A 13,715-nucleotide genomic window follows, 5' to 3' on the forward strand; every position below is an offset into this window, starting at 1 on the left:
TATCATTATTTATAACTATTCTTTTTTTAAAGAAAAAAAATAATAAAGTGATAATGAAAGCCTCAAAATTTCCCATTCCTTTCACTACATCTACCTATGTAAAAGAACTAGTCTGCTCCTAAGTCATTATTCTTTTAATTACAGTTATTATTTTATGTCTAACACAAACCCAAAGACCTGTTCTAATGTAACACACACATAGAAAGTGATTTCCATAAGAGATGTGAACCTCACTAGTGAATGCTGTCATTAACCCCAGCCAGACATTGATGGGTTATGAGGAAACTGGAGAAAAATGTAAATAGACACTCAATACACATGATAATGAAACAAGTTCCATGAAAAAATACTGTGTATAAGACATGCCCAGTGATGCAAAAATTACAGTATAAAAGAACATCTATGCATTTTAAAAAGACAGTTTATTCTTTAATAGTAGTAGAGATACCTGAATTTGGTACCATTTGATAGTCTACAAATGTTTTAATGAATTTTAATTTTTGTGATTTTAAAAACAACTTTTTTACATCTCCATATCCTTATTTATTGATATTTATCTGTAACATTTGGCAAAATCTTTACCATTAGTCTGACTGTTCTTAATGGAAAACAGAATTCTTAGACCTACTTATGGTAACAGCAATGATGTGTGCAGGTATGATGATAGCTACATCTTAAAGCAGCTGTCAACTAAGGGGAAGCTGGGAAACTCCCCAGCATAGGATGTGGAATACTTAATTTGTCTAACTGAGTTTTAAAAATCGACATGTAAGAATGCAATTGACCAGTAACTCAACCACACATTTAAGTGAATACTTTCATTCCCTCTCAACAAAGCACCTACACTTATAAAAAGCATCTCACATCCCTTGATAGAGGCATGAGATAGGATACCACAAAAATTAGGTTATAATAACTATAATTTATGGCTGTCACCTCCACAACAGCGATGTCTGTACTGTGTTACATTGTGAAGATTACCCTTCTGTGACCACTTTCAAATAGGAGCATTTCATAGCAGTTCCTTAACCAAGAGGAGAAATTGATTATGAATTGTGTGTGTATTTTAGTTTACTACTCTAATGAAATCAAGCTGTAATTTCCAGAGTAACTAACTTACCTCAGAATTTAACAGAGTTTAACAAATTAAGTTGCAAAAGGGTAGCAGATCACAGAAGCCAGCTGAGCAACTGTAAGAGTGAGGCCTAGAGGAAAGCACATTACCCAGCTGTTAGGTATCAAAGACCACCCTGACCAGAAAGCCATTCATCACAAGGCAAAGAGTCATCTGTGAACTCGACAGCTAGGAGCGATGTTCTGCATGTGAAATAGCCAGATTCAACCATTCTTGCTGCTTCCTTTCATCTTCCCCATAGCACAAGCCCATTCTGATAACAATGAAGCATCATGCTTGTATTGATAAGCACATCAAGATGAAACCACTGACGAACTTATGTCAGTTTGCTGCTTATGCAACACAGAGGTGGCTTAATGTTCAGGAATGCATCTCTCTCCTCTGGATGGCAGTAGCAATTAAATATTCAGATCACTTACTTAGAGGAGTCTTAGCAGGCACTATTACAGATAAACTTTATTGTGCCTGGAAATAACAATCAGTCTAGAGTGAACTATCATTCAACCAATAATTTCTGTCATGTTGTCTATCAAGTTCGGAGCTCTTTCAGGCAAATATGAAGGGGCTAACCTTTGCTGCCATTGTTTTGTATACAAAGGCTACAGGAAAACCAGTTCTCAAAATAAGGGGCTGTGCCAGGTGAGTGTAGTGGCACAGAACTACAAAAATCGATTGTACTTTCATTGAGGTCAGGAAGTAACACTACTTGCGATGAGAAAGAACTACTGATTTGGTATTTGTACATGACCTCAGAAAAGCTGCTTTTAAGGTTTTACAGTGGAATATAGGGGTTGCAAAGTGGAAATAGTTTGGGGAAATAGTTTGCAGAAAGAAAACTGATGTAGTAACTATTTCCATCTGAAATTCAAAGGACAATTTCTGTTGGTACAGAAAGTCACATTAATAGGACACAAGTACCACTACTGAGAGATTTTCCATTTCAAAAAGCTAAAAGTAAATAATGTAGGTACATAAGAGCATTCCTGAACTAGATAATAGGAAAATCTTACAAAATTTTTACACAACTCTGTGTAAAATTGTACATTAAAAATCCTTTTTCTCCATCTTCTCAGAGAAAGACTATTTAAAGGTGAAAAATTAACTACAATAACTTTGCATTTTTACTACTCAGAGACAGTAACGCTTTCAATCCCCTACCCTACACATCTCTCAATCCTGAATGAATGAAGAAGACATAACCAAAGCCATTATAATGAATTTTTGCATTTCCAGAATAATTAAAACTAACTTGCAAGCTAGGGTGAACGCTAAATGACATTATAGGTTAGGATTCAATGACTACACAACTATTTGGTATGAGCAGCCCTATTTTGAAATTAGGAAACAATTCTCACCTGACACAAATATCACAAAACTCATTAAAACACAGAATCATCCCCTTGCAAATTTAATTGTAAAAACAGATTCCTTAAGCCCTTTGCCAAATTATTTTAAATTTAAGTAAAAGTAACTGAGCTTCTGAGAAATTCCTCAAGCTCTGCACTGAACTGCTTACCTGAAGACAATTAAAAGGTTTCCCCTACATCTGCAACTAAGCTCCAGTCCTAAATACCAGATTTATAAAAAAGAGAAGCATTTTTTTCCTAATTATTGCTAGTATCCTTGATATGAATGCATTAATATACATTAACAGTAAGAGTGAAACTAGATTCTATTAAGGCAGTTTTATAATGTATTTCTACTCTGCTTTGCAACACAGGCCACAGAAGTAACGTTTTAAAATCAACAGCCTTTGAATTTGGTTGAAAAGGCAGAGTAGATGCACTCTTCCTATTCAGGCTGTCTACGCTCTAATACAATGGATTCTAAGGAACAATTCAATGGCCTTTGGTACCTTCTTCTTATTTTTTTTTTAATTTCATAGACCCAGCTCTATGCTATTTTTTGAGCATTATTCCATTTGAACATTAGAGTTAGTCTAACTTACTGCAAAGAATTTTGTAATTCTTGATTATTATATTGCATTAAATGAGTTCAGTATGTAGAGAGGTTTAACAACAAATTGATGCACCAACCATAATAATTTATTACAAATAGTATTACAAAATAGCACTGGATTCTTTTTGTGAAATCAATTCTTTATTCCTGACCTAATTCAGATGAGGTTAGTTAAAATGGGTTGCATGTAGGTACTGATTATGGAAGTCAAACAAGCATATATATAAGAAGTCTGCTCATATAATGGCTCATTTCTTTTTACAGAAATGGAGCTAGCAGAGTATACTTACAGCAGGACCCAAGAAAAATTCCAGCTCCCATATTCAGCTTCCAAATTAATGGAGGTCAATGCTGAAACTTTAATTTTATGCATCATCTAAATTATATGTCATCTCTTCTATTCTGCCCTACTTCAAACTGCCCCAATTTCCTTCCTTTGCCTCCTATACATGTGCCTTCTTTCACTCACTTTAATCAAGAATGTCATCCTATTCCCTTTATTATCCACTATGGTGGATTCACCTCATTCTTCCCATATTTCACGGAAAGAAGGAACTTTTACCTTAGGTTAGCTTATTTTGACTTAATATTGTTTTAAAACTGTATTATTTTTGCAGCAGGAACAGAAATCTTCATTGTAATACAAGCTGTCCCTAGTCCCAGAGACAGTGGGGATTCCAGACATTTCCAGAATATATTTTTCTGTACAACAGTCTTTACATGTAATGAAATAGCTCACAGCTACATTCTGTGAATGTGTTTAACAAGAAAAGAAAACTTCTCTCAGATGTTAAATCTGCTGCTTCAGATATGTACCATCCTGTTCTAGGGTCAGTACTATATCCCATAGGAGATGAAATCTGTATTTGACCAATGCAACAGGAAGCGTATCTTATTCTGTGGGCTGACAGCATTATCTATTTAGACACACCTTCATTTCCGAATTTTCTGTATATTATATGCATCAAAGAAAAATCCTGTTCCATGACCATAATATAAACTCAGGATGAGATCTGAGAGAATTTTATAAGAAAAAAAGAGAAAAATGTAATTTAAGAAAAGTACATCTCAAACATGTTCAGATTATTTGGGTTACATTGGCTAAGGAGGCAAGTAAACAAGCAGTATCAACATATTTTTAATGATATTTAATAAAGGAAAGTAAACAACATAGATCTCCAGATCCTGAAGGTTAGAACAGTTATATGAGTATGGGCAAAACTGGGCCTGTGTCATACCATGAACACAGTATACTAAAAAACCAGAAAATGGCCTAGCTATGAGAAATAAATATTTTTAAAAGGAATCAAACTTCAACCCAAACCAACTTTATACATTACAGATTCTAAGAAGAAACATTAAGATTCAGGGAAATACAGAGTATACTGTACTTTATAAATTAATCCCATAGCTGTTAAAACTAATAAGACGTCTTATTACTACTATATTCTTATGAAAATAAGAATATAAAATGTTAGCATAGGCTTTGCTATACCTTGAAATCCAACATCTAATCATGCCTGAATGAAAACCTTCAGAGTCTGGTCTAATTCCTGACCTGATGTCTGTTTTATATCACCAGATGCAATTATTAAAAAAATGTAAGTATTAAAGATTGGTTGATTTTAGGTTTCCTTTTCCTAATACTTGTGACTGAACTACAAATAAGGCATACAGTTGTCAAACAACAGAGTTAATGGTTTTTAGGCAAAATGAGCATCATTTCTACAGTCTTTTGCAGATTCAGGTTAAGGGTCAATGAAATTGCTAAATTGGGCTTCCAGTCACTTAATGTAGAAAAAAAACCCCAAAACATCAGTAACAATCAAATAATTTCAAAAAGAAGAAATCAAAGCCACAGAAAGCCACACAAATAAAAATAGAGACTTTCTGATGATAAAAATAAAGAAATCTTATTGTATAAATAAAGTTACAGGCCAGGCAATACTCTGAATTATGCCAAGGACATTTCTATGCCCAGGCCGCAGTACAGATGAAGTATCTTTTTGTACATCTTCAGCTGTAGCAAAATTGCAGCAAAATATTATAGACTGGTTTTATACTCGACACATTCATCACTGTTATATAAAATTACGTATTTTGCACATGCAACATATTCCCCCTCTAAATATCTGCTGTAATTTCAAAAAAATAGCATTTAAACAGCCAGGAAGTCTTAAGAAGGTGAAAAGGGAAAAGAAGAGGCAGAAAGTGAAAAACAGCGACAGATAAAACAAACATTAGAACTGGCTGAAAAACAACAAATTACTTAAAAAAATTTTTCATAATGTAACCTGGCATGACAATTTGTCAATCAAATCCTAACATTAGGTTATAGAATGAAAATAAATTAACATAACTCATGGTTTCTTCTGATCATAATGAAGTGAAAACACTACTCAACAGAATTTGAATTCTGTTACGGGAGACATATTGGATGAAAAAAGAATGGGAAAACACAGGTAATAAGCCCAGCTACTACAGCAGAAGACAGTCAAATAACTCAGTGATTTTTTTTTGCTAATAAAAGAATGCAGAGGGACTTATAATACTAGTGGAAATCAGCTTTATTTCATCAGCTCCAGTTACATTCTGTTCTGAATTTGTTTTTCCAAGCTTAAGAGACTTTCACCACTGCTGTTTAAATTACATAACAATTATACTACTAATTTATTTGCAACTGAGTTAAAATTCTTAAGAATGTAAACAACTATCAGATTAAAAAAAATCTGAAAGTGTTATTTGTATAAAGTTACCCCCTCCTCCATTATTTTAGACCTCAAATAATGTAAAAGCAATCCCTGAGAAATGGTCAGTAAATCGATACTCACAGGTATACAATACTCCACCATAGGGTAATGCAATTTATGACCCTTTGCTGTACGGCCAGAAAAGAAACAGCTCTGACAGACGTCATAGTTGAAATGTTTTAAGCTCCGATACCTGTAGGGACATTAAACAAAGTGATTAGAGCTTCCTAGGCTTAGTTCTAATATTTACTCTTTATAAAGCCTCATGAGGCAAATTATTCTCTGAAATGGTGCCATCTGCTTTTCAGCAGCAGCAACACAAGGTCATAGTGAGTTTGTTGGGATTTGCATAGGGAGCACCTTGAAATGCGTAGGTGAGCTTGACCAGGACATGGCACTGCCAACACTTGTCACAGCTGTGGACCCAGGGGCACCAGTGCCCCTGCAGCAGCTGCATGGGTCACAAGAAACCTACAGCCATCGTAGTTCACTTCAGACAACCTTCCTACACTACACAGGTCACCTTATTGAGTATTTAAAAGAAATTCCTACCTCCTATAGCCATATAGGGGGCCAATGTCATTCATCTGTTGCCTAATTAGCTTTGAAGCAGAAAATCTTATAGGCATCAGCTTCAGAGATGGAGTGTGAAGAGTTCACAATTTTGAAGTGCAAGCTAATTTAAAACTATATCGCTTTATTTATTCTTTTCCTCTCTTTAGTATTCAGGTAGAATATCAGAAAAAATACCAAATGATTTATAAACCAGGCTGGTTTACTTTTATATATATTTACATTTACCAGTTAGTTCAAATGTTTTTACTTAATGTTGATGCTTTGAAATTCTAAACATGTTTCAGAGAATAAAACTCCTGAGAATTCATTAATTACAAAAATAATATATAAATAATTTTAAAATTACATTGATTTAGTTACTTTAGGGTTTTTTTTAAAGAGCGTGTACATGTATAAACAAGGCAACAACCTCATACAGTATCACTTGTATTAAATGTTGCCACAGGAGCATGATTTTTTTTTAACTAAAACTGACTAAAGCAACAATTCAACTCCAGATTCCGTCCACTATATTTATAGTAAAGTTGTTCTGACTTGATGAGGTTATATCATTTGTATGAAACTAAAATGAGCTAACTGAACCAAATTGAATAGCTACTGAATAATTAAAGTTTAAATTAAATTGCTTCCTGAGAGCAGTTTTCATTACCAATCCACATTTTACCCCTGCTGAGTTTTATGTTTTGTTTTGCAAGACAATATGTGTCTATAAATGTAAAAGTTCACTTTTAAGGATGCTGATGCAACTGTCTATAATCTTTACTCAGAGACTGTGTATTAAATGGTCACATCTACCTTCTGCTAAGATGCTAGATGCTTTTGTGGTTGCAGATCTCTAGCTTAATTGTAGAAACTATTTAGAATGTGCAATTCTTTTGTCTTCTTTTCTGTTTCTATGCCCTTCTTCACACAAAAAATTTCAGTACAGACAAATTTCATCATCCCCAACTTCAGCATCTAAAAGCTTTCTGAGCTGGAGCTCTGTCACCCTATGCTCCCTCAAACATTAATTAAGAAAAATAGGAACATTTATAGGAAATTCATCTCCTCTTAAGACAGGCAAAAAAAGCTTGATCAGATTAATTACTTTTGGAAACACCCACATATCCCTATTTATAGTAAAAGAAGATGGATGCAAGCTCAATCTCGTAAGACTGACTAAAGCCAGCATACCTAAAGCTAGGTGAGATGAATACACCTCAGGATTCATATTATTATCCTTTAAAACAACCAAAAGAAGGAGAAACAGAAAGCATGGGGAACAAAAATAAGGTATCTAGGCAGATGAGTAAAGCAAAGTCTTAGAATCACTTACAATAAAAACTGCTTTATGTAATTCCTGAATAATACACTTGACTTCAGGACCACAGCAGGAGAAAAAGATGGTTACGTTTATCTCCAGTCCCTAATGTATTTATTTATTTATTTTTCTATCCTTTTACACACTGGAGCAATCAATTCAGAAATGCAAGTTAGTCACAACAGTCCTCACTAAGGGTACCAACTGTCTCATGCCCCATGATGATAATACACAGTAAAAGCATACAGTTTAGGAGGATAATACAGAGAGTATCCCTGGCGTCATTTTGTCCTTTAGAATTCACAGCTTCCTTTGAGCATACAAAAGTCAGATTATGTTCGATGCTTTAGACAGGAACTGTGCAAGTCTTATCAGAGTAACATACCAATGTTTGTGCTAAGCAGGGAAAGATGGCTGTTGAAGGGTGTTTAATATTGCCTGGCACGAGTTAGTTTCCAAAGCATTATACAGGAAAGCAAACAGTCCACCCACATTTTTTCTTACTGATCGGATGCTTTTGGTCTTGTGCTTACAGAAAACATGGGGTGCATTTATACTTCATTTGCTACCTATTGGATTCACCAATGCCAAAACACCCAGTGACAGCCCATCCTGCACATCTGTCAGTCACAGGACCATCGGGTGTCTAACAGTGGTACAGCAGGAGCCAGAAATGCACTGGCTCAGGTCATACTGCAGCCTCACCATGGGTGGCAGATCCCATCATAAAGCAGGAAAATTATGGAAAAGCAAACAGAAAGAATTTGACTTGTTGGAAGTCTTAGAAGTGTGGATATTTTCAGAGGAACCTAGCACCCAAGCACCCTTCTCTTACCTAAAGCCAACAATGGGACACTCTTTACAGATGTTGCACTTGGCCTGATGTTTTGCCGTTTCTGCAGCTGCCACACGATGTAGAACTGGTAGCCATACCATAGACTGTGGCTCTAAGCGCATCCAGTCTATAAATTGCTTTACAGTTATTTCTGGCTTATTGTGGTTCTGTGGAGAGAGAAAAAAAAACCACATCCAAATTAAAAAAATCTCAAACAATACACACACACAAGCAGCTTTTCCTTAGAATTAAATTTTAAAACACCAAAACCACAAACAACCCAAACAACAACCTGTGTTAATCTTTTCCATGCCAGGTTAGTGTAAAACCAGTTACAGGAAACAAGAAACAACCTCGATTAAAACACAAATAAAGAAAACAAGTTAGTCTGTAAGAATATAGAGGACCAAACAGCTGTGATAGAGCAGACAGATGGTAACAAAGATGGAGTACATAGTAAAGCAGTAATAGAGTCCATAGTAAAGCCTTCTTTGAACTGAAAGGACTTAAGAAAGAAGTAAGGGAGCATGAAAGAGAGGCACTTTCTGCAGTTCAGAGAAGCTAAAGACATGGTTGTCTTTTGAATTAAGATTGATGCCAGACTGCTAAAAGTCAGTAGTGCTTGTATGTGTCTACTAATTGCCATGAGACTCAGGCAATTTCTTAAATTGTATTCTGAGCCCGTGATATTTTTTCAAGTTAGCACATTAAACAAACTCACTGATAAATAAATAGGCAGATAAATAAGTAACGAAGAGAAAGAAATCTGCCACTTACAGGCAAACCCTCCAAGACTATAGCAGAGATAAGAGTATTAGTATGACTGTTTTAAGAGGCAAGCAAACATGCTTACACATTCTCTTTAAGTTGTAACCACTAGAGAAGCCTAGCTGTAAAGGTATCATATTCATCAACTTTGTCAGCAATAAGAACAAAGGTCATCTTTCTGAGCTCACTGGAAGTAACAGAACATATCTTATAATGAAAGTTATTATTAAGACAAGAAGCAACACTAGGTTTCTTAACCTGTTCATAGTCTAAGTTGATTTTTGCCAGTAAGAGGGAGCAGTACGCAAAAAAAAAACCAAACATGCTTTCCCAACCAGAAAACTACTTGTTTTCAACCCTGTCACGCAGCTGCACACTTTCTCTGTGCTTTCTTAATGACTAGGGACTGAACTTGAGCTATTCAAGTGAGACAAGGGATCACATCAAGTATTTAAACACTACCTTGGCTAGTACCCCTGGGAGATGGAGTAGATCCTTGAGGGGGATTAAGACCATTCCTCTGTGACAGAAAAAGTCTACCACTAACAAATGAATAATTTATTTCAGTATGACTTGAACTACTCAAGGCCAGTGATAGATAGGTCAAGCACCATCCTTTATTGTCTGAAGCAGCAATGTTAAAACTTCAGAGGAAGTTTTACATGGTTAATTGGTCAAAACAACTTCCATAAGTATCTACCAAATCATTCATGATCTGAACAAACACTCTTTTGATTCCAATCATCTCAGAGTCCAGGAATGAATCCAATAGTTCTGAAAAAAAGCTAGCACAACTGAATTTGGATTACACTGGATAAAAATGTAGAAATCTTTACGAAAGAATGGCAAAAGAAAAATGCTTTAAAAGTTCACTATAACATTTAATGTTTGATTCAATAAAATAAGAAATATTAAAGTCAGTAGTTTTATATATGCCACAGTGAATTTTTAATTCATATATAATTTTTGACAATGCTCAACAGCCACTTTCATAGAAATAATACACTCAAACAGTAAAGTTATCACTAGCAAACAGTTGGACCCTTAGGCATCCTTGATAAAGCCTAAGTTAGGTTGTGTTCCATTACAACATCCTCTTTAATTCTCATCTTTTTTAACAGACAGATACTCCTTGCAGCCTCATTAACCCCCTGCATGTAGCGTGGAGCTGAACAGCAGGCTGCAAGACAGCTTCATTTCATGTCCTGATCTGCTGCATAAAGGCTTACAGTATATAAATGACTATGCTTGAAGTTTCATGCAACTGCAAGCTTTTCTGTCAGTAAAATAATGCTAAATAATTTCCTGATGCACAAGGTCAAAAATTACTATCAACATCATTCTCTTCTTCTGTTGAGATCATGTCTTGCTTCAACACGGAAAAACATGTTGTTCTCACACTATCAGGTTGTCTTGAATGATGCAAAGCAGGATAATGAGCTGCTACAATATTTTTAACAGCTTTTAGAGCAGCCAATATTGTCAAAACCACAAAGATTTATATATTCTTTTTGCTAAAATGTAATTTGTTTGATCCTCTCTTAAACCATAAACCACCTTTTACAGTTGCATCTTCACAATAACTTCCCACATTTAGTTGCAGGAGCATATTAACTTCTGTTCAAAAACTCAATGGATGTTTTCCTCTTTTCTTTTTACACCATGTAAAAGTGAATTTTAAAGACTTCAGTGAGAAGGGTGTTTTTGCAAGAAGGTCTTTGTCATCTAACCTGTTGGAAGCAGCTGCGCACGCTGGGTTCAATGTTGCTGCCACCAAAAGCTGCCACTTCCCCGAGCTGCCGCGGGATCTGGATAGCATCGTGAAGCAGCAGGCCCAGCTGCCTCTGGTCACACATTTCTGTGGGGCCTGCCACCTCCTTGAAGAGATCTGCAACAACAACAGGAGGCTCATTTCATTTCCATGGACACCTCCTTTTATTCAGTAACACTGCAGCTTGAGCTTTATAATTTTTGTAATCCAGACGTGGCTACAGAAAGGAACTGTCCCATTTATAATAGTTTACCCTCATCTAATCTTGCTTACTTTGATTACATATTCTTGATCCATAACCACACAAATGAGAAAAGTAAGGCCAAATGAATGAAACTATACAGCTTCTTATGGCATATCTTGATAAATCTGTACGTTGCAGCTTCTGTTTTACCTAGGAGCAGCTATGTGACAAAGCAAGAAACATCACAAAGTCAGAACAGCCTTTTGTTCTAATCCATCATTACCACATCACCCCTGAGCATCTACCAAGTTTTCTATGTTATCACTAGGGAAGAAGGAAATATTATTTCAGAAATCCATACATTATGCTAACATCTATGCCCATCTCTTGGTTAGTTGGGGACAGAAGGGCGTTTTCTCTAGAAAATTTCTAGTTGGGGACTAGAAATTAGCACAAGTCACAGCTGGCCATGTGAAATAGCTTAAAGCAAGAGCAGCAGCCAGCAAGACAACTCAAGTTTAACACTAATCACATTTATTTCCTGGATGACCATGTCTGCTTCCACGTACTTTCCCTTTACTGATTCCCTCTTCCTAAGGTAAGTGTCAGGCCTTGCAGTATAAATGGATGCTTTGGGATACATCTAACAACAGAAAAAAAACGAAGCTGAAAGGGATCAAGAAAATTGCTCCAGATACAGACACTTACTGGGAAGAAAGATATTGCTCGTACTGACTTAAGAGTTACAGTAAAGCACTGAATTAGTAGGCCTGTCTGGAGTATAGATAATATTTGCTAAGTGCTTTCTTAACACATTTTTTTGATTGGACACTTTTAATTGTTAAAACTTTCAGCTAAGGTCTTTAACATTTCTGCAAACAATCCTTTGATTTATGAGCTTTGTAGCTGTGTACATTGATATTTAGTCACAAATTAAATCTCTCCTTAATGTATCTTAAACACTGAGTTAATCTCAGAAATATTTTTAAATTATGTGAATGGTATAAATTACAGAAGAAATGGAAGTGAATTTTTTGTGTTCATTCCAGTTGGCTTTTACATTCTCCTTTTGCACGCAGCAGCTGACTTGGATTAAAACACCAAGTAACCTTAAAAGAAAGAAAAGAAAAATCCATTTACACTATTCCCCTACTTTTCATGTTTTCCACCAGAAAAACCATTAACATATTAGAAATAAATGCAATTTGAAAATTCACTCTGACTGCACTTTTGATTGAGAAACAGACAAGCTTTATTCAGAAACACTCAAGAGAAACTTTTTTATCACACTCTAAATTGTTTTGCCCTTCATTTGGAGCAACTGTCAAGCTTTGACAGCGGGCTTCTGAAAGACTGGCCATACTTTTTTTTCTTGGCAAAGGTGATTGAACAGACGAACTCCAGATGACTGAATTCATTTTTAGAGTTTCTTGTATTTTTCTCACCCCTTTCTTGCCTAGTCAAACAAATGCTACAGGAGCTTCAGCACTTAATGGTGAGAAGAAGCCCCCACAGACAACAGCGATGACAGCGGTGACTCCACAGCTGCAGGCTCATCTTGGCAACCCCAGATCCTGGCTTGCTGCTACAGCTGCAATTGGGATAGTTTGCCAGTTTCTAAGTGTCAGTTTAAAAAAACCTTATACATTTTAAAAAATGGCCTGTTTTATTCTTTCTGTTTGCATCAGTCTACAGTGGAAACAGGCACTAAAAGAATAACGATTAAGTGCTGTAGCTGGGAAGAAGATGAAGTAATTTCCCAAGCCCTAAACCTTCAGTTGATTGGGGAGCAGAAAACCAATGTAGCAGGAGAGGGAATAGGGAAAGCAATCAGCTAGGGTTGATTCAAGTAAGAAATCAAAAAATACCTTTGAAGAGCTCAAACTCCACCAAAACACTCCAGTTAAAAAAAAAAACACCAAAAAAACCACAAACCGACAGACAACAAAAGCCCCAACAAGGAAACAAAAAAACTCGCACAAAAAAAGCCCACCTTAACACTGGCAGCTGTGCCATAACCAATGAGTGTCTAAGTGCAAGGGAGTTCACAGATGGTATCCTCTTTCTATAAAACCCTCAATGCCTTCAGTGTGACACACAGGAAGAGAAGCTCCTCAGCTAAAGGCATGGAAAGCCAAAATGTACATCACTTGAAAATTGAGCTGGTTCAGTGTTGAGGTTTTTCAACTAGTCCTTCTTTTTCACCTGAAATCCTACAGTTTTTATTCACTAAATAAGATGACCCAAAATCACAAATCTACACACTAAATAGAACTCCATGTGTGTTTTCTGTTTCTGCTGCTAGTCTTGGCTCTCTGTGTTAAAAATAAGTCCAGGTAAGAGCAAAACTCACATAAATTTACTCCCTTTTATCACACAGTGCTTTGACTCTTCTCTACCTCCAAACTGAAGAAAACAGAGAGAAGACAAAATTCCT

At 35.8% G+C, this 13,715-nt stretch overlaps 1 protein-coding gene across 1 annotated transcript in view; it reads right to left on the reverse strand.

Moving 5' to 3' along the window:
- Nucleotides 1-5,925: 5,925 nt before the first annotated feature.
- Nucleotides 5,926-13,715, reverse strand: part of LOC104536288 (utrophin-like) — a gene marked incomplete at its 3' end in the record, with an annotated part of 22,424 nt that continues 14,634 nt past the window's right edge. The window contains exons 4-6 of the mRNA XM_010178853.1: nucleotides 11,054-11,211; nucleotides 8,556-8,722; nucleotides 5,926-6,037 (exon numbers count right to left, since the gene is read on the reverse strand). Coding sequence (XP_010177155.1) covers nucleotides 5,926-6,037; nucleotides 8,556-8,722; nucleotides 11,054-11,211 — 437 coding nt within the window. The remainder of the gene's footprint in view (nucleotides 6,038-8,555; nucleotides 8,723-11,053; nucleotides 11,212-13,715) is intronic.

The sequence above is a fragment of the Mesitornis unicolor genome, unplaced genomic scaffold (genome assembly GCF_000695765.1).
Source record: "Mesitornis unicolor isolate BGI_N332 unplaced genomic scaffold, ASM69576v1 scaffold41802, whole genome shotgun sequence".
NCBI lineage: Eukaryota > Metazoa > Chordata > Aves > Mesitornithiformes > Mesitornithidae > Mesitornis > Mesitornis unicolor.